Source organism: Sminthopsis crassicaudata, chromosome 1 (genome assembly GCF_048593235.1).
Source record: "Sminthopsis crassicaudata isolate SCR6 chromosome 1, ASM4859323v1, whole genome shotgun sequence".
Lineage (NCBI taxonomy): Eukaryota > Metazoa > Chordata > Mammalia > Dasyuromorphia > Dasyuridae > Sminthopsis > Sminthopsis crassicaudata.
This window is the reverse complement of record NC_133617.1, coordinates 469,963,693-469,986,154: the sequence shown is the minus strand read 5'-3', so window position 1 is coordinate 469,986,154 and position 22,462 is coordinate 469,963,693. Positions and strand designations below refer to the sequence as shown.

General features: G+C 35.6%; 1 protein-coding gene across 1 annotated transcript in view; it reads right to left on the bottom strand.

Annotated features, from left to right (window-relative positions):
- The window catches only part of LOC141550371 (acyl-coenzyme A synthetase ACSM2A, mitochondrial-like), a 35,342-nt gene that overhangs the window by 6,000 nt on the left and 6,880 nt on the right, over window positions 1–22,462 (bottom strand). The window contains exons 3-9 of the mRNA XM_074280950.1: window positions 21,026–21,236; window positions 15,008–15,215; window positions 13,789–13,932; window positions 12,041–12,203; window positions 8,653–8,732; window positions 5,765–5,888; window positions 527–604 (exon numbers count right to left, since the gene is read on the bottom strand). Coding sequence (XP_074137051.1) covers window positions 527–604; window positions 5,765–5,888; window positions 8,653–8,732; window positions 12,041–12,203; window positions 13,789–13,932; window positions 15,008–15,215; window positions 21,026–21,236 — 1,008 coding nt within the window. The remainder of the gene's footprint in view (window positions 1–526; window positions 605–5,764; window positions 5,889–8,652; window positions 8,733–12,040; window positions 12,204–13,788; window positions 13,933–15,007; window positions 15,216–21,025; window positions 21,237–22,462) is intronic.

Here is a 22,462-nt window from a genome sequence, read left to right as displayed (position 1 = left end):
GAGTGTAACCCAAAACAACTACGCATCTCATGCTCCCTTTCCATGCAAACGAAAGATAATGTTTTGGAAAGTGACTTTAAATTATTTTCCCAGTTACATTGTCAGACTGGGACCAAACCTTTCTAAACCTTTTCCTATTGGATTAAAAAAACAGTTGAGAGATAAGTGGCTATATGGATAGGGCAAAATTCACTAGATTAGACTTTGTTCTATATGAGCTTCTTTAGCTTCTCCAGAAGTATGTAGGAAGCCACTCACTGCTCTTGCCATTTCTTCCAATTTCTTTCCTTTCCTTTATACTTCTGGTACAGGTGAGATGGATGGAAAAACTTCCTGACCATTAAAGTTATTGAGTATGGTTAAAAATGAATGAATGCTTTAAAAACAGGTCCCTACATCATCTTCCTTGTAGAAAACTGATCATAAGAAGCTAATCTCTTAATAGTTTATTCTAGACATGGGAATCTATGAAAAGAAGACCCCTCCAATAACAAAATTGGACCCAAGGACAAAATGTTTGACAAACCTGGACATCATAATTGGATACTGCCTTTCCCATGAAGCCAGGTTTGCTTTCCTTTATGCTGGATCTGCAAACTATTCCCTGTGAAAAGCACAGTGAAATAGGATAGTAAAATATAGGAGCCATATAAGGGGGTGATCTTGCTACAATGTATCAAAAGAGACTTTTCTGCTTTAGCCACATCTGTGAAATTGGTGAAGTCTGTTTTTTTTTAACCTCATTTCCAATGCTCTTCTTCTCTTACTCTTGTTATTCTACTCTATCCTCAACTCCACTTTCCTCAACTGTCCTGTATTGTTCCATTCACTTCAAATCTGGTTTTCAGCCAGAGCTCAAGCTAGAAATTGACACAAAGAATTAATCCTGTTTAAGAATTTGGGATTAAAAAAATTCAAGATTAATTTAGATAAATTAAAAAAAAAACCTTAAAGATTCAACATAGTGAGAGAGAATGAACCTTGGGCTTGCAGTCAGAAGAGTTGGGTTTCAGTGCTGACTCTGCCACTTATTATTGTATTACCTAGCTTCCTTTATGAAAAATGGATAGATATCACAGAGTTGTAGAGTAGGTGACAAAGGACAGAGCCCTGGAGGAAGACATTTCCAGCTTCAGACATTTATTAGCTGTGTGATCCTGGATAAGTCATTTAACCTCAGGTTTCTCAACTGTAAAATGGGGGAAATAATGGTATCTACCTCCCAGGATTGTTATGAAGATCAAATGAGATATTTATAAAGTTATTCAGAAACCTTAAATGAAATATTGTTATTGTCATTATTACTCAGTGAGACACTTTGGGATCTCATTGACATCTGAGTCTAATCCTTTAATTTGACAGATAAGTTATGTTAGTTAATTGATTTGCTCATGTTCACATAGGTGGTAAGTTTCAGAGACAGAATTTGAACCCATATTCTCTGATTTTGAAGCCAGTGCTCTATCCTTAATACATTTGGCCCTCTTTCTGTTTCTATTAATAATATGTGAATTATTTGCCTCACAGGTAGGATCAAATGAGAGCACCTTATATATGTAAAGTGGCTTGTAACCATACCATTCTATAAAATGTGAATTCTTACTTATTCAGGGTTTTTCATAGACAAAACAATATTCTGTAGACAGCAGTGGGGGGAAGATTAAAGCAATAACAACAGTCGAGGATGTAGCCTCTGAGCACCATATTATGAGGTTCTCACTTTACCCTTGGCTCTTTTCCATAGTTTCCAAACCTCCATCTCCTGGTTTCAGCCTCACACATTTTGTTACTTACTAGGTCTCTGTTAGGTGTTATTTCTCCCATTAGAAGGCAAATTCTTTAAGTTTGGATCTTTTTGCTTGTATTTGTATTTGCAGTGCTTAGCATGGTGCATGGAAGATAGGCCTTGCTCACTTTCTCACTTATATCTTTCTCTTCTTTCTTTCCTCTCTTTCTTCCCTTCCTCCTCCTTCCTTTATCTCTCTCCTCCTTTCCTTTTTCCTTTATTCCTTCTTTTCTTTTTCCTTCCTTCCCTCCCTATTTCCTTCCTTTTTTCTTTCTTCTTTCCTCCCTCCTTCTTTTCTTTCTTTCCTTCCTTCCTTTCTATTTCCTTCTGTTTTCTCTTTGCCTCCCTGTGTCCATCTCTCTGTCTATCTATTTAATAAACACACACACACATTTCAAAGTCAAATAGGAGGTAAGTAAGGGAGAGAAGATGGATGCAGAAATAACCAGGTAGAATGTGAAAATGCATAAGAAATACAAAAAACTATGGGGATTCAGAGGGAGAAGAATAGTTTTTGGTTGAGAGAAATTGACCAGAACAGATCAGGGGAACTTTCATTGAGGAGGTGCTCAATGACTTGAGTCTTGAAATAAATAGCCATTCATGGCAGAAACTAGGCATGGACCCACATTTAACACCAGATACTAAGATAAGATCAAAATGGATCCAAGATTTAGGCATAAAGAATGAAATCATAAATAAATTGGAGGAAAATGGGATGGTTTACCTCTCAGACTTGTGGAGGAGGAAGGAGTTTGTGTCCAAGGGAGAACTAGAGACCATTATTGATCACAAAATAGAAAATTTTGATTACACCAAATTAAAAAGTTTCTGCACAAACAAAACTAGTGCAAACGAGACTAGAAGGGAAGTAACAAACTGGAAAAACATTTTTACAGTCAAAGGTTCTTATAAAGGCCTCATCTCCAAAATATACAGAGAATTGACTTTAATTTATAAGAAATCATGCCATTCTCCAATTGATAAATGGTCAAAGGATATGAACAGACAATTTTCAGATGATGAAATTAAAACTATTTCTACTCATATGAAAGAGTGTTCCAAATCACTATTGATCAGAGAAATGCAAATTAAGACAACTCTGAGATATCATTACACACCTGTCTGATTGGCTAAGATGACAGGAACAAATAAGGATGAATGTTGGAGGGGCTGTGGGAAAACTGGGACACTGATGCATTGTTGGTGGAGCTGTGAAAGAATCCAACCATTCTGGAGAGCAATCTGGAATTATGCCCAAAAAGTTATCAAAATGTGCATACCCTTTGATCCAGCAGTGCTGCTACTGGGCTTATATCCCAAGGAAATACTAAAGAAGGGAAAGGGATCTGTATGTGCCAAAATGTTTGTGGCAGCCCTTTTCGTAGTAGCTAGAAACTGGAAGATGAATGGATGTCCATCAACTGGAGAATGGTTGAGTAAATTATGGTATATGAAGATTATGGAATATTATTGCTCTGTAAGAAATGACCAACTGGAGGAATACAAAGAAGCTTGGAGAGACTTACATCAACTGATGCTGAGTGAAATGAGCAGAACTAGGGGATCATTATACACTTCAACAATGATACTATATAAGGATGTATTCTGGTGGAAGTGGATATCTTCAACATAGAGAAGAGCTAATCCAATTCCAATTGACCAATGATGGACAGAATCAGCTACACCCAAAAAAGGAACACTGGGAAATGAGTGTAAACTGTGAGCATTTTTGTTTTGTTTTGTTTTGTCTTGTTTGTTTTTCTTCCCAGATTATTTTTACCTTCCGAATACAATCCTTCCTTTGCAACAACAACAACAAAAAAATTCAGTTCTGCACATATATGTTGTACCTAGGATATACTATAAGATATTTAATATGTATGGGAATGCCTGCCATCTAGGGAAGGGGGTGGAGGGAAGAAGGGGAAAAATTCAGAACAGAAGGGAGTACAAGGGATAATGTTGTAAAAAAAAATTCCTATGCATATGTACTGTCAAAGAAAATGTTATAACTATGAAAATTAATAAAAAATAAAAAAATAAAAAAAAGAAATAAATAGCAATTCAGTTGGCAATGATGGACAGGATGAAGACACTGCAGGTACAAGAAACAGATGGAACATAGACCCAGATGAAGAAAAATGCTAGATTGGCTCAGGAAATAGTGAGTACTTAGTTCCGTTACGCTGAAGATGAAATAGGATCATGGATCTAGAGGGAATAGAACTTTAGAGACTTTCAAATCCAGCTCCTCATTTTACAAAAGAGAAACTGAGGCCCAAAGATATTGGGACTGGTCTAATATTATATAGTTTAATAAGTGTCTGATGCAATATTCAAATAATCTCTTTGAAATATAAACCTAGCAGTGGTATTGCTAGGTCACAGCTTGATAAACCTTTGGATATGGTTTCAAATTGCTCTCCACAATGATTGGATCAGTTCACAACTCCACCAGCAGTACATTAGGGTCCCAATTTTTCCATATTTCTTCCAACATTTGTCATTTTTCTTTTCTGTCATATTAGCCAATCTGATGGGTATCAGGTGGAACATTTTATTTTTCTTTCTTTTTTCCTCTTTCCCAAGACAGCAAACTATCTGATCTAAGTTACACATGTGCAATCATGTTAAATTTATTTCCACATAACTCATGTTGTGAAAGCTTCTCTCTCATGTAGTTAATATAGATATATGTTTTCCTTGATTTAATATGTATAGTCAATATAATCTGCTTTTTTCAATCAGTAACAGAATAGTTGGAGATAAAGAATTTGAACTCAAAATTTTAAAAAATGTTAAAAATAAATGAATGAATAAATAAGTACATTACAATTAGAAGGGATTTCTGGATTTTAATAGATTTTGTAAGACCACTGCATATTCAAGATTCTCCTGAATGGATTGATAATAGTGAAACTGAAGCAGACCTTTTGATACATTCTCAAATCCTCCCCACATATTGGCAGTCACTCACTCCTCCCACCTGTAACGTCAGACATTCAAAGCTCAGGTGACATTGCTTGTTACCATATTGGGAGATATGAAGATGGTATGCTTGATAATGCTTCGATGTGAACTTAGGGAGCTTATGTTTCTCACAGTCCTTTCTACCCTTACCATTCTATAGGGCAATCTGTATAGCTCCTTTTCAAATGTCTTTAGACATTCAGCCAAATGGGAGGTAGATAATCAGTTCAGTTCATGCACAGAAAAGGGGGGAAATTATTGCGTGGAAGAGAAAAAAATCAAGGAGATAATTGATCTATGAGAGTAAGAAGGTGTCAGTTGCTATCCAGATTAACTGCCATCCCACTTAACAAGAGCCTCAATCTGTCCTATTCTGAGACTGCTTATTGGAAATGAGAGGGAAACCAAGCTAGTGTTCTTTTATTGAACCTGTAGTACTGACCGTTGACTCTAAAGCCAGTTTTGTTAGGAGGGACACTAAAAGCCAAGTGAGACCTTATTGTGAGATCATTTCTGGTCTAAACATTCAGATACCTGGATGGCTTTTTCCACACATCGGTTTATATCTCTCTTTGTTGTGTCTATCCTAGAAATGATCTTGTTGCTGAAAACCTTAGGCATACCACAAAGAGCTGCACATTGATGACACTGCCACTAAGTTACTGACAGCTAACTATCTGTGATCAGTCAGATCTAGCAGTGAATATGGGGCAGAGAGAAGCAGCAAAAAGGGGTAAGCAGGAAAGGAAGAGCCTGGGCAAAGGTATCATTGAATGCTGTGGGACAAAAAAAAGAAAAAAACATTGCTATTTCATCTTCATCCTGACTGGCTCTTAAACTAATTGCCTGATTTGGTTCAAATGCGTCACTTAGGTGAGAATATCTAATGATTTATAATTTTGGAAAATGTAAACACATTTATTTTCCCTTCTAGAAATTCTGGAAACAAGTTTTAAAAACTACTCTTAGGTCATGCTGCCTGAAGCTAAAGGTGAGAACACATACAGTTTCTGTCTGTCCATAGAGTTCCTTGATATTCAGCCCAGTCTGCATCTCCCACTTTTGCAGGGTTTCGGGGAGGAGGGTCTCTCCAGAGCTGATGCAGGTGTGAAGGCTTTGGAACTTGTAACTGAACAAAAAAAGTAAAAAAAACAATTATTCTGAGCTCTTTGGGAAACTCTTTTAGGAAACAAAATTGTCCTGAGCCCCCAGAGTCCCATTAGGAACAAGTTGCTGTCTCAGGGACTATGGAACTGGACAGAATATAAGACTACATGGTTTCCCAGACAAGATGGACCAAAGATAGTAGACTAGTGAGAAACTTAGTCTTTGGAAATTTGGTTTTCACTGCACTGGGATCAAGAAATGTTTGAATGTGTAGCATTTAAAAGTGTAATGTCCAGACTAGCTCTCTGGAGGATTTCTTATATTATTCCTCTCTCTCCTTGATGGTCAGTATTCTGCTGGATTATAAAAAGAACTCTGGAATAGGAGTCTGAGGAATTGAGCTTCATTTCTAGTATGATTTATTTACTGTGTGACTCTGGGAAAACCATTAAACTTCTTCCACTTTCAGTTCCCTTATTTCTCATAAGGAATAATGAAGGTGGGTGGAGTAGGGCATAAGGGCACTAGAACTCTGGAGGACCAGAACACTGGCACAGCTGGGGCAAACATTCGTATGTCAGGGGTAGCCATAGGAAAGCTTGGGATAAAGAGATGGAATTTGCTTTGGAAAACAAAACAAATAGTTTGTGTTTGGGGTCAACTCTACATTCCTCCTGTGCTTTTTCTTTCTTATCTGTCCCTTATCCCAAGGTTTCTAGGGCCTTCATACTCCCAACATCTCTTTTTTACATAGTATCCCAGGGTGATACAGTGGAAATAGTCAGAGGGTTTCAGTTAAAATTCCAACTTTTGTGTTTATTACCTATATGACTTGGGAAAAAAATCTCTTTGAACCACAGTTTCCCCATTTATATAACGAGAAAGTTAGACTAGATGATCATAGAAGTTCATTCTACCTCTTTAACCTTCCTGCTTTCCTAAGGCAAAATCCCTGTGTTTCTGCCCTTCCCTCAAAACTTTCTTGTACCATTTTAATTCTTTCTAATTCATCTTGATTATTATATATATTATATTATAGCATATATGATAATATATAATATAAATATTATGTCACTTGATCCCTTCAATAACTCTGGGATGTTATTATCACCTTCCATTTTACAGATGAGTAAATTGAGGCCAGAAAGAGATAAATAACTTGCCTAGGGTCACACAGATAGTGTCTGAGACTAGATTTGAACTCAGGTTTTCCTGTCTCCACGTACTCTTATCTATTGTATAGTTTAACCATGAACATCTTAGCTTAAAGGAAAAGGAACTGATCAATGGCAGAGTGTTAGGTTGCTAGGTAGGCTCATGAAGAAAATTCTCAGTAACATGGAGAGAAATTGGAAGCGCTTTTATGTCCCAATGAGAAGCCAGTTTAAATTCCACTTCTGCCATTTAGTGCTATAGTGATTTAAAGTTTCTTAATCTAACCCTCATTTTATTCATCTTTAAAGTAACAGGTTGGATAAGATGAGACTTCTAATGTCTCCTCTAATTATAAATCCATGATCCACTGAAAATGATGACAATGAGGAGGACGATCATGATGAAGACAGTTATAATGATAAGCATTTGTACAGAACTTTAAGGATGGCAAAGTATTTTGCTAGTACTATCTTATTTGATACTCAGAACAATGCTGTGAATTAGTTGCTATATTATTCCCATTTTACAGATAAAGAAACTAAGTCTAAGATAATTTAAATGAACTGTTCAAGGTCATACAGATAATAAGAATTCAGGCTTCTTGACTCCAGGTTCAGCACTGTATCCCCTATTGCCTCCTGATAGATACTAGGGTATGTATGCATACACACGACACACACACACACACACACACACACACACACACACACACAATCAGAACCAGTACTATTTCTCTCTTCCTCTAAGGATGTTCTGAGTATCAAATAGAATAATATTTGCAAAATTCTTTGCTAACCTTTAAGCCCTATACAAATGCTTATTATTATCATTGTCATCATCATTACCATCACCATCATAATTCAGGATTATGAATTTAGAGTTAGAAAGGATTTTAGAAGTTTCATCTCATCCTATACTTCTGTTTAAAATGAATAAAATGAGGGTGAGAGACATTAAGTGATTTTAAATCAATATAGTAGGAAGCAGCAGAAGTGGGATTTGAACTGAAGACCTTGGCTTTTCACTGGCTGGCTATTGGGACATAAAAGGCACCCAGCTTCTCTCCTTGCCACTAGAATTTCCTTTACTAGACTACCTAGCAGCCTAAAACTCTTTTCCTTTAAGCTAGGAAGGCTATGGTTAGATCATACAATGGGTAGAATATTTAGAGGCAGGAAGAGCTGAGTTCAAAAACAGCCTTAGGCACTGGGAACAAGTTGCTTATTTTCTCCTTGCCTCAATTTCTGCATCTGTAAAATGGGGGTGATACCTATCTCCCAGGGTTATTGAATGAATCAAATGGCATAATTTTTATAAAATGCTTTGCAAACCTCAAAGTGTAATGTAAATGCTAACTACTATTATTAAATTGCAAATACTACTAGGTCAGAGTGACAGCTCTAGTTGTTTCTGGTTATTAATATCTCAAAGGGAATTAGAAAGAACACAAACCCTAGAAGCCACTTTAAAACAAGATAAAATCCTATTTTAAAAATGGGTGCTACATACCTATTACAGTGGTGAACCTTAGCAGTAAACCCTCATTCTAAGAAAGATGCTCTTGTCTAAGGACAGATTACTGACCTAGGAGGAACATCACCCACCTACAAGCAATGAATGATATTACCTACCTGGTGAGATCTTGCTTTAGTAACATCCGATATAGCATAGGAGGTGCTGTCATGACATTGATGGGATATCTGGAGAGAGTCTGGTGAATAAGAACAGGGAGACAGCTCAGATGTTGAACCTTGAGTCCATTGTCAAACTAATACTAGATGTTTATATTGGTGGATTTTGATATTGTGGGCATACAGAGCAAGCCCTTAACAATATCCATGTTTTAATATGGAACTCAAGATGAGGAATAACATTTCTTTTAATTGCTACTGTAGTTTCAATGCCATGTCCTTGATTATAGATCTAGAACTAAAAGTGACCAATAAATCTCACTTAATCTGATCCCCTTATTTTACAGAAATAGAAACTGAGGCACAGAGAGGTGAATTCATTTGCCTAAGGTCCCACAATAAATGACAGAGTCTTGAGACTCCAAATTCATGCCTTTGCATTGAAGCATGCTGCCTCTCTGTCTGACTCACCACACACTTTTCTTTGGAGCTTCTTCCAAAGTTTAGTTTAGGAACTAAAACAAAGAGACCCAGGGAAAGTTCATCAAGGCTAGTCATTGCAAACATGGAAGTCACACATTTGTCTTGGGTGATGTCCACCACACTAGAATCCTGAATAGAACTAATAAAGTGGCTGATAATAACTTAGGGTGATATTCATCTCGTGAATATATGCATTTCAACAGAGAACTCTGGACCAAAGAACCTTCAAGAGACAAAAAAAGGAGTTTCCTGTACTAGGATAATAATTTCTTATAGTCTCAGGGACTAGGGGTAGAAGAGAGAAAAATATTGCTTATCTATTTAGAGCTAGAAGGGACCTCAGAGTCATCAAGATTAATTTCCTTCTTTTTACAGAGGAAAAAACTAAGGCTCAAAAAAGTTAAATGATTTGTCCAACATATCATAGGTAGTAATGTCAGATTTTGAACCCAGTTCTTAAGCCACCAAATAAGATAGTTTTCTGCATTCATTCTATCTCTCTCAGGACAGAGAAATTTTCTTAGAAGCCTTTGTCTAGTACAAACAGATGAGTCCAATTCCTTCTCCTCTGTGTCAGGTTGGCTATGGTGATCAAAAAAATAACTTCCTCCTAACTCAGAAAAAAAAAAAAAAAAGTTTCCCAGTTTCTACTTATGTAAAACCAGAGGAAGGAGCTCATACAGGACTTTTTTTTTTATCCCCCTGAGGCAATTGGGGTTAAGTGACTTGCCCAGGGTTACATAGTTAGGAACTGTTAACTGTCTGCGATCAAATTTGAACTCAGGTCCTCCTGGCTTCAGGGCTGGTACTCTATGGTGCAACATCTAGCTGCCTTCTATGCAGGAATTTTAAAGGCACCAATCCCATAGTAACATGCCAATCCTTATATGCCTAGTAACTATATACTCAAAACATATTGTTATCAGTTCTTTGTTCTCAAAGAGGGTCATGATATCTGGGAGGGGATGCTGTGACATGCAAGTGAATTGGACTTGAAGGAGGGAAGGTTGTGCGAGGTAACCTGCCTTACTTTTCCCCTCTGCAACCATCTGGCCCCAGTGACTATAGAAAAGACTAGAGAAATTCGTTAGTCAATCTCAAGGAGAAAGTTGTGTGAACCGTGGCATTCATTTTCCTTTTCATCCTTCCTTCCACCAAGAAAGCATTTCAGAAAATGAAAATAAATTGCACTCCCAGAAGAGAGGGGACTCTTCATTTAGGACCTTCTGGAATGCAAGGACTTCTGGGAGGCAATGATTTTGTCTGCAAATAAATCTCATAGGGAAAAAACTCAACATTTTAGCTCGACATTACTTCCATTTGGAAAATGTCTGTTTCCTGTCAAATAAGATCCTAAGCATTTATAAACTTAGCCCAAAAATGTCTAGGTGAATTAGTAACTCCTTTTGTCAAAAGATGACATGCTCCATTGGAAAGGAAATTGGAAAAAGGTGTAGTAGAAAGATTGCTGACCCCAGAGGATCAGTATTAAAATTACATTGACCCCTTGGCCTTGGATAAGGTGTAGCCTCTCTGGACCTCAGTTTCCTCATATATAAAATGAACAGTACAGACTTGCTTGCCTTTATTTTTCCCTTTCAGCTCTAGCCTATGAAACCATGACTGATTTGGGACACCGGAATCCCTCTGTCACTTCTTGGGAATAGAGAATGCTGTGTCCTCAGCTCCTAAAACAGTGTTGTTGTTTAATAGTTTTTCAGTGATATTTTACTCTCTGTGACACCATTTGGAGTTTTCTTGACAAGGATACTTGCTTGCCATTTCCTTTTCCAACTCATTTTATAGATGAGGAACTAAGGTTAAGAGAGTTAAGTGATTTATCCAATCTCATGGCTAGTCATACCTGAGGCCAGATTTGAATTCAGGTCTTTTTAATTCCAGCCTTGTACACTTGTACCACCTAGCTGCTCCACCTTGCACAGAACCTAGCACTTAATAAATTAAGACTGATAGTCTTTAGCAAGTCCCTTTGACTTTGGGTCTTAGCTTTTGTACGTTGGAAGATGATAAAGTGGACGTGGAGTCAAGAAGACATAGATTCAAAACCCATCTCTGATTCCGGCTAACTATGTGATCTTGGGTAAGTCACTTAGCCTCAGTTTCCCCTTTTGTAAAATACGCATAATAACTCTTGCAATACCTAGTAACTGCAACAATAACTATTAGTAGCAGCACTTGCATCCTGACACAGTAGGAAGTGCAATGCTTCTGGAGTCAAAGGATCTGGATTCAAGTTTCAATTTTTATTCTCTTTATGACCTTAGTCATGATATTCAGCCTTAATTCCCTCAGTCATAAAATGAAGGGGTTGGGTTAATGCCCTCTGAAGTTTCTTTGAGATCTATGATCCAAGGTGGCATTTTAATTATTTGCAAATAATTAATTGTGAAGCATTTACATACAAACCAACAAAGGTTGAATATAATGTCAGCTTGCCTATCCAACAGAGTTTATTAATGAAATGAACAAATGAAATAATATATGGTAAAATCCTTTAAACAGAAGAAGTGGACAAACATACAAAGACACACCCTTACTTGGCACAGTGCTTGTGGTAGAGAGAGCGAAGTACTAAAGGATTAAAAGAAAGAGAACCAGGGCAGATTATTGAGTGATAGAGCCATTGATGGCAAGGTAGAACATCTGGGACATTGCCAGTCCTTTAAGATTGAGAGGTCATGTCACAATGTGTCCTTTTGACTGCAACAGAATCTGTAGCCAACAGAACCAGAGTCTAGCCTCTAGTGCTTTTCTATATCATAACTGCAGTTATCAATGAGTGTTCTGGGTCAGGACTCAATGATCTCATATATTGGCTCTCCATGAGCATCAGGGGATTTTGGATACATCCTCATCAACCCTCATGCAAGGGATCCAACCTTACATTGATGATAATCATTGGGTCCATCTTTTTCAAATGGTGGACGAATGAGCATGCTCCAGATATCCAGGGTTCCATAAATGTCCCCAAAATGTTGAGAATCCAACCTGTATCTGTTATACCCCACAGTGTTTCTGAGGGTTGCACATTAATCCAATTTCTGTCCCTGTAAAAAACAAAAAAATGTTTGCAAGCTTCTGTAGGAGGTGCCAGCATGTAATTGAATGCACATATGCATGGGGGGAAGGAGCTCACAACTTGAGCAATAGTAGTGATGGAGGCTCACCTGGATACTAGCGTCTTTTCTGCTCTAATCCTAAGTGAGTGAGTCGCATCCTACCCCATACCTCTGTTTTCCTATCTGTAAGACTGAAGCACTCTTTCTCTTTTTGGCTTTATAGAGACTTAGTGATAGGGGATAGAAAGTACCTTTATTAGAATCATGCCCCAAGTCATGTGGCTAATAAGTATCTGAAGCCAGATTTGAACTTAGGAAGATGAGTTTTTCCAACTCCGGGCAGCATTCTGTCCACTGTACCACTTAGCTACCCCTAAAGCTAGTTAATATGCTTTCTACTGTGTTCAGTCTCCATTCTATTTTTGTACTACCTTGCAGTCCTTAGAAGTAGGAACATGGATTGCTTCTGACTAAATACTCATAGGGATAAATGGTAAACATTGATATGTTTCTGTCACTGATCTACCCCTGTTCCTTCTCTTTCTCCATCTCTCTGTCTCAATCTTTCTCTGTCTCTTTGTATCTCTATTTGTCTCTTTCTCTTTGTTTCTTTCTCTGTGTCTCTGTCTACCTTTGTGTATCTGTCTCTGCTTCCCCGTGTCTCTCTGTTTCTGTATCTCTCTCTGTCTCTGCCTCTCTTTGTTTGCCTGTCTGTATGTTTCTGTCTCTTTCTATGTCTCTGTCTCTTTCTGTCTCTATCTCTCTCTATCTGTGTCTCTTTGTTTCTGTATCTCAGTCTCTATCTCTCTCCTATGTTGTCTTTGCTTAAACTACTATGGGGGAGGGGGAGAGGTGAATGTGATGTAATAGTGGTGGGGAATTTTTGTTACATCATTGCTAAGGATAAATCAAAGTGAGTGAGAAATATTTAAATCAATAGAAGAATTTCCTAATCAGCCAACAAAGTGGCAGAGTAGATAGGGTTATAGGCCTGGAGTCAGGAAGACCTGAGTTCAAATCCAATCTCAGATATTTGTTAGCTATATGACCCTGGACAAATCACAAGCCTGTTTGCCCCAGTTTATGTAAATGATCTAGAGAAGTAAATGGTGAACCATTATAGTACTTTTGCCAAGAAAATCCCAAATGGGATCATCAAGAGTCTGAAACAGATAAATAATAACAACCATTATACAATAATGGTTACAAAATAACAACCATAATAACTTTAGTTTCATTGATGTCACCTCCTAGAATCCTAAAGGATCAAAAGAGATAATAATTGTAAAAGACTTAGTAGAGTGCCTAATACATAGTATTATGTGAATGTTTTTATTATTTATTTTATTATTTATCTCCCAAATATGTAATATGTTTCCTCCAAAAAGAATTAAGTGATCAGTCAATAAATATTTATTAAATACATACTATGGTCCAGGCACATAAGCAAAGCTAATAGGTTTCCTAGGAGAAGTTGAAATTTAGTCCTACCCCAATCATATGGGAATGAGTCCAATGACATTTCAAAGCTCCTTGAGATTCTTTTTTGGGGTAAAGAAAGAAGTGTCCTTACCTAGCATCCACCACGCATTTGAAGCCCAGACTCCCATGGGAATGCTCAGCCATCTTGGGGGCACCAGTGGTCCCACTGGTGAAATAGATAGCCATTGCTTCTGCACAACTAGTCTCTACACAATTGTGCACAGTGGAGGCTTCTCTGAAAGACAAATTCATATTTGCTTAGAATATAGGCAGAATTGCAAAAATTAATTCTCTCGAATGCTATTTTCTGGAAAGTTACTAGGGCTTTGAATGACGTCAGGTTGTCTAAGTCCCTGGTTTTTAGGCCTAAGTAACAAGGATGTTTCACGTAAGCCAAATAAATGTTCATTTTAGAGGCTGGAACAGATTGGCTTATAGATGAGTATCAATTTAGCAGGTATTCTAACCTGTGTTTGGCAAGGATCTGCATTCAATTTTCTCATTTCCAAAGTGGAATCGATAAACTATGTTGTCTTATTTTGCTGTTTTCATCCCAAATTAGAAATGCTAAGAGTTGCAAAGCAAGAATCCCCAAGAAAATTGATCCTCAAGGCAGTCAAATGGAGAATGAGTGCTCTAAAGTTCCCAAAGCTATATGGAGACAGCCCAAGTTATAGATTCTATATAGCAAAAAAAAAAAAAGGAAGGACAAACAACCACTTCCTTCATAAACTTATAGTTCAATATGCCCCTTGGTAAAAGGAAGCTGCAGAAAATCATTCTTCAGTCTTTTTTATCTTACTTTTCCATGTTTTCCTCTCCTTATGGATACTCTCCCTTTCTCTCCTAAGGCAACTAATATACTTGTATTACTCTGAGACTCCTGTCCAGATTGAACATCTTTGCATGAATCCTGATTCTAAGAATCTCTTCTCTTCTTTTAATTAGTTGTGTGCAGCATCCTGAACAGAGCTATTCTTAGGTAACTTTCATGTTGGAAAGAATTGGTTCAATTCATTCCTTTAATGGGCCATCTTTCTCAAAAAGATTTGTATTTCAAAACAAAGGGATCAGCCATCAATGGTAGAATTTCAGGGGCAAAGCAGGATAGTTAGGGCCCTTCCCAGGGGTCCTTCTACTACACAAAGGTGACTCCTATCTCTATCTACTCTAAAGGCAAGACTTGTTGCAGTCTATGAGAGGAATTTAAAATTAAACATAAGAATATCTGCTAGCATAAAGAAGCATCCCTCCTTCAAGAAACACATGTGCAAGAGTTATTACAGAGTGAACAATATTTAGACATTCACCGTAGCAGAGTTCTGAAGTCCATCCATCCATCACGTTTATTTTCTGACACTAGGAGTTTGACTTTCAGAGCAGGACAGTCAGGTGCTACTGCATCCACAGTAGGAGCCAGAGCCTCATTGGTTATGATGCATGTGGCTTTTGAGGTCTGTAGCCGGTAAAGAATATCTTTTGCTACCAGCATAGTGGTACCAGGAATGAATACAAGTCCTGGAAGAAGCAAGTGTTTATTGATTTGTTCATTGAATAATTCCTTTAGTAAATATTGATTGAATGTCTAATATGTACAAGGTAGAGTACTAAAAACCACTAGTGATATAGATAACATTAAATTGTGCCCCTTATTCCCAGTGAACTACAGTTTATTGAATTATTTCTTAATATATTTATTAATTTAGTATTATAATCAATGCATATTATATAATATTAATTATATATTTAATAATAACAACAATAATAACAATATAACAATTATTTATTAATAAACTAGAGTTTATTAGATGAGATGACATGTTCATGTTTAACCATCACACCAAAAAAAACTATGATAAGAATAAAAAGTGCTAACATGAATAAAAAGTACAAAACAAACAAAGTTGCCAACTACAAATGAGGAATGAAAATTAATTTAGAATGGAGAGGATTCCCACTTAACTTATGAATTAGACTAGGTGATCTCTGAAGTTCCTTCCAATTCTGAAATTTATGATTCTTTGATTTTTGACTCATCAGGATAAGTGGGTGTAGTGGATATTATCTTTTCCCATCAGGGAAAGGATATTATCATCTTTAAATAATAGGCAGTGACCAGGAGATGTTGGGTAATAAAAAGAAATTATTAGACAACCAGAGTCTGTAGAATAAGGTGAGAAAATCCTAAGGAGAAAATTAGAATATTATCATCAGGCTACTGTGATTCCTTCTTCTAGGTCACATGGTCATTCACAAAGTAGCAAAAAAGGAAAGCACTTTCAGTTTGCCATGTAAATGTCCAGTTGTTTTTTTGTAGTCCAGTGTCTACAGCCAACAGTTTGCCCACTAACAATTTTCCTTTTTTACTTTGAATGTTGCCTTAAGGTGACATTGTGATTGAAGGGATTAGGTAGGTCTTTGGCGTTCTCCCATTCCCTATTTCAACCCTGGGATTTCAGACTTTGTCTGCATATATATCCCTGGTTCTTCCCAAAAACTTTTAGTGGCCTGTAAATATCATTTGAAAACTAATTCCCATGAAAAGTGCAAGCTGATGTCATTTTAAAGTGAAACTTCTCGAAAAGCCAATGGAATTTAAATGAAGGGCTCTGGAAGACTGAAAAAAATTTAAAACCTAAAAACATCAATCTTTAATGGTAGAATTTTGGCTAGACAATGGAACATAGGTTTTGCTTTGTTTTTGTTTTTGTAAAGAGCTTTCTTGACTGTTGAAAAGCATCTTATAGATTCATACATTTAAAATGTTACCTTTGGATATTTGTCATCTTTTAAAAATAATTGATTTATTTTATTTTTATATATCACAAAAATCTAGGGGTATTATTCCAAATGAATTCCCCCAAATGTAGAGTACCTGAAAACAGTTTAGTAAATAAAGAGCAATTGTATCTGATAAGATTTGCAATCTTGCATTTTTTAAATTTTCCATTTCTCAGAAGAAAGGGCAGATGTTTGCTTTACAAGTTAATACCAATGTCGAGTAATATTTTTGATCTTGGTTTCACTACCATTTTAAATTTTCTTCCTTTATGTTTTTTTAGTTATCTTATAAATTGTTCATTTGGTTCTGTTTTGTCATTCTGCATCCCTTCATACAAGACTTCACATATTTGAATTGTTATTCATCGTGTTTCATGGTACAGTAATATCCTATCACATTGATATGCTACAATTTGTGCTGCCATTCTCCAAGTGTTGGATTTATTTTGTTCCCAATGTTTTGCTATTTAAAAACAGTGCTGCTATGAATGCATTCATATAGATAGGCCTTTTCCCCTTCTCCCTAGACTCTTTTGTAGTATAACCCTAATAGTGAGATTGTTTGGTCAAACAGTAAAAGTGATTTATATACTTTTATGATTTAAAAATACTTTTTGATGATTGGACATCTTCACCAGTAGGAAATTAATATGCATGTTTTTCCTACATCTTATAAACACTAAATTTTTATATGTTTTGTCATTTTTGCCTGTTTAATGGGTAATGTCCCAGAAATGTTTTAATTTTTATTTCTTTGGAAATCAGATGAGCAGTGTGGATAGTGAGCCACCCTGGAAACAAGGCTAACTGGTTTAAGTCTTGGCTTTGCCAAATATTGATTTCATTCAATGGAATCATAGGTTGAACCCTTTCCTTTCTTAGATGCTTTTGAGCACTGAGTTCATAATTTGTGTTTTCTCTTTTGAGATTTTTTTTTGTATCATCCAACTATTTCAGTATTGCTAAACAGTTAATGTAGTTATATCTATTAATTTCTATCAAATCCCTTATGTTTTGTTATTTTTATATTTGAAAGTTATGATTGCATATCATTTAAGATGCTGAACTAAACTTATGTTTTAGTAAACTGCTTTACAAATTTTCCCAGTTGAATAAACAGTTTTTTCCCCTTATTTCTTTGTTTTCTTGCATTTATAAGATGTTAGACTCCTATAAACATTTTCTTTTAAATCTTGCTTATCTAGTCTAGTTTACTTTTCTTTTTTTTGTTCTATGTTTTGGTAATTATTGATTTGTGATGTAATTTGATATAACAATATATGTTACTTAATTATGACAAAGTACTTCATTCTATTTTTTTTATTATTTCCCTAGATAATGTTGACCTTTTTTTTTATATGAATTTTAAAAATTGTTTTTATTCTATAAAGTATCCTCCTGGTAATGTGATTGATTTAATATAAATCCAGATCGATTTAAATACTAATATAATTTTTATTATTATGATATGCTTAATCATGAACATTGGGTATCTCAATTTATCTGAGACAATTTATCTGCAAAAGTTAATTTATATTTTTATAAGCATAAATCCTATGTATATCTTAGAAATGGTAATAATTACCATTTATTTTACTTTTTAAGGTTTACAAAGTGCTTCACAAATATCTCATTTTATCCTTACAACAATCCTGGGAAGTAATTGTTATTATTATCTTCATTTTATAGATGAAGAAACTGAGGAGCACAGAAGTTAAATGACTTGTCCAGAGTCACACATTTAGCTAGTATCTGAAATTTGTTATCCTTCTGTAGATCAACTCCAAGATATTTTGTTCATTTTATTAAATGATATTTCTCTATTCTTCATTCTAGTAAACAGAAATGCTAATGATTTGTGTACTTATGCTACTTTGCTGAAGCAATTGTCTCAACAAAAGAGATAACCTGGGTTAATTAATTAATTTTACAATAAGGAAGACTATAAACCAACAAACAATCCCAAAATAAGCACAAGAGGATGCTTTCAAAATTAAAGGTAAGATATACAGAATTAGTTCTTTTTTTTTTTTAAACAATTGAACTAATGTTAAAAAATGTTCAGGAATAGAAGTTTTATTCCCAAGCAATCTGGTACATGATCTAATTATTATCATTCTTTTGCTTATAATTTTTAAAGCTTCTATGACTTTGTCCTTGACCAAATCATTATTTAAGAAACCCTTTTCTATTTTCCTTTTAGGTTTACAGTTTTTACATTTTTATTGTATTGTAGTTTATAAAGGATTCTGTTTAACATTTCTATAATGTGTTTGCTGGAGTTCCTGATATCTAATGTTTTAAAAAAATTAGTCCCATGAAAGACTGAGAAATATGTATAGTCACTAAAAGTCCCATTTATGTCAATATGTCCATCAAAACCAGTTTTTCCCAACATTTTATCTGTAATTTATTTCTTGTTTATTTTTCCTTTTGATTAATTACCTGACAAAGAGATGCTACAATTGAATTGAATTAATATTTTACAACACATAAGCCTTTTTTGGATTATTTTTTCCTTTGAGAAATTAACAAATATCAGTTTACATATATTCAGCTTTGTATCACAGGATAATAGTGACCTAGATTTAAAGCTAAAAAAGGATCCCATGAATGTAGTGTAACCCTCTCATTTTGCAAATGAGTAAAATGAAAACTAAGAAGATTTAATGGATTTGAACCAAGATCCCAAGTCTTCAGATCTAGATTTTTTTCCTTATGTCATATTGCCACTTCAAAATCATATTGTTTCATTATCTATGATGCTTTTAGTAATAATGTATCTTCCCTGTTTATTTCATTTAATGCCATTTCTGTTTGCTATTGCCTCATATGAAATTATAATTGCAACTTCTGTTTTTTTTTAAATTTAGCTGAAGCATAATAGCTTTCCCTCAAGTCCTTTACTTTAAATGTTCTATGCTTTTTCTACATAGTATTATTTTTTTATTCCATTCTATAATTTATTTTCCTTCATTGGTGAATTCAATCATTAATATTTAAGATAAAAATTGTTCCCCTTACATTGAACCTTCTAATATTATTATTTTTTCTTGACACGAGATACCATACTGGCCATTTTGGTTTTGACAGGCCAATTTTACTTGAAGTACTAATAATACAGAGCCATTTACTCTCCTAACTTTATCTCATAGATAATGATTATCTCACTTTGCAATAATCTAATTTTAATCATCCTCTCCTTCCAGAAGGAATCAGGTTTTTATGGGTATAAGATAAAAAGAGTGTAAAAAAAAGAAATTGAGGATAAAAAGTTCAAGAATTAAGAAGCGTTCCACAGCCCACAAAGAATGGCAGATATGAATGTTTAAGGAGATGGAAGATCAGGAAGTGGTAGGAGAATTCAATGAGAATGATTATTAGAGGTAATAGGAAACAAACAAACAAACACTTTTGCTTTGGGCAGTTGTTCCAGGGCATCATTACATTGCTTTTTCTTTCTTTCTGAAAAAGGGAATTTTCTTCATTTTAAAAAAATCCATAATACTTATTTCTTGCATTGGGACTCTTTTTTATTTACTCATTGTTTTGGTTTTGTTTTCCTGTGAAGTTTTCTTTCCTTTTCCTCTCTTATCCTTTTCTTTTTGGGATGTTGTTTTATATGGTACTTTTGTCTTTTGAAGGTGGTACAAGAAAGCTAGGCCAAGTAATGATCACAGTCTTCTCCTTGGAAGTTTGGGGTTATATGTATTTTAAAAAGAAATAGTCCAAAGGAACATATTTTCCTTGGGAAATTTCAGGCATGTGGGAAGAAGAGAAATGTTCTTCTCTTGGACTGGTATCCTATCTATACAAGCCTGCCTGATTGCAGGCAGACTATAGTTATATAGTTTGAATAAATCATAAGGATTATATGCACATCACTCTAGTACTTTCTTTCTAAAGAAATCTAAGCACTTTTTACTTGAGTTATTTGAGTCGTATTCACAATTCCCCTACAGAGCAGGAATTGGAAAGTATTTTTCTTTTTTAGAGATGATGAAAGCCAGGGCTCAAAGAAGTACAATAATTTGTTCAAGTTACATAACTAGTCTTTGTTTGAAGGGGGCTTAAGTTCTGATTCTTTATGTCTGCTACATTATATCAATAGGGTACATTAGAATATAGGATTATAGTCATTGCCAAAATTCTCCAACCTTTTTTGAAGTTCAGTGATAGACAAGAGAAGGCAAGTTGGAAGGTTGCTTTTGTTTTGCTGTAGATATGCCAGTGAGCAGGGCAAAGGGACAATAGCAAAGATCAAAGAAGGCAGAAAACCTGAATAGCCATAGCCTGAATAGTCAGTCTCATCAAGAGAGAGCCGATTGTCACAAATGCAATAGATCCAAAAGAAGCAGGAGATAAAATGGCAAGTTCTATGACAAAAATGCACCTCCTCAGTTCCTTGCTGTGTTGAGTTATGAAAAGTGTGGAAAGTAAAGGGATAGTTCTTTTTTTTTTTTTTTTTAATAAACAGGAGAGTTAGCATCTTTGTATACTTCAATTTAAAATTGGTATCTGGTATTTGAGCCTTGCAGTGTACTGACCTGCTCGTATGCAGCTCGTGATTGCCAGCCACCACTCAGGAATCCGGGGCAGAATCACAATCACCCGGTCTCCTCGCTGCAGGCCACAGGCATCTGAGAGGACATTGGCCGCCTGGCGAGTGTAATCACATAACTCTTGGTAGTTCCACTTCACTTCATTCCCTTTATCACTCACCCACCACAGAGCTGGGGTCAGGGCTTTCTTGCCTTCCTGATGAAACAGAAAACCTAGTAATACAATGTGCACAGACACCAGCCATCCAAATGGTTTCAAATGCTTTGTGGTCTTTAAGACTGTAACAGTTGCCAGACATTTGAGAGGTAGCATAGAAGATTAATTCCTAGGACTTTATATGTAAGTGTGTACACATATCCACATGCATAAAGGTACATCCATACACATACATATATAGGCTGTATCATTTGGAAGAGAGGAGCACTGGTAATGTGTAGGAGAGTAGCACTGGTAATGTCTAACAGTGACTGGATTAAGGATTCTGAATCCAGAATGAATTCACATGACTCAGAAACTCATATCAACATGGACATTATTATAATACTTAACATCATTTTAATGTTGCCTTCAAGACACTGTTTTGCTTGTAGATGTTTTTTGATTCTCTCTAAATATCTTAGGTCTTGTTTTTATTCTTTACAGATTTTATCTGTCTACTAGGCAATTTCATTTGTCACTATGTGAAAGCAATGACCAGAACCAGAATCAAGCAGGGAAGAAATAAAGAATTCCAAAATGTTGGAATTGGAAGAAATCTTAGAGATATGTGGTCTAACTTACTTAATTTCGAGGAAATTAGAGCTAAGAAAGAAGAAAAGATTTAGTCAAGATTACACAGTAGCCAAGCCAGGTCTAGAAGCTAGGTTTTCTAACTCTCTGAGGGCCACTCTCACTCCACTGTATGTGCTTGTAGATGGGCAAATTGTTAAATCTGGTGCAATCTCAGGCTAAACTATAATATAATAAAGATGCTGGGCTGGGCAATTGCAACTTTCTGATACACTAATCAGGATGCTAGGTAGTACCAAGGAGAGAGCAGTAGTCTTGGAGTCAGGGTAACTTGAGTCCAAAATCCCATCTCAGACATTTCCTAGTTGTATGATTCCACAAAAATCACTCAACTCCTCTCATCCTCAGTTTCCTCATCTGTAAAATGGAATTAATAACACCTATTTCGCATGGTTGCTGAGAGGATCCAATGAAATAATATATATATATATATATATATATATATATATATATATATATAATGCTTTTCAAACCTTAAGACATATAAATGCTAGCTAGTTCTTATTAGGGGAACCACACTTATACCTCTCCAAGAAGCTGAGCAGAAAGAAGCCAAGACACTAACTTCTGGAACTGAGAAAGTTTTCTTTAGCATATGAAGGATGGAGAGGTATAGAAGGAGGAACAGACTC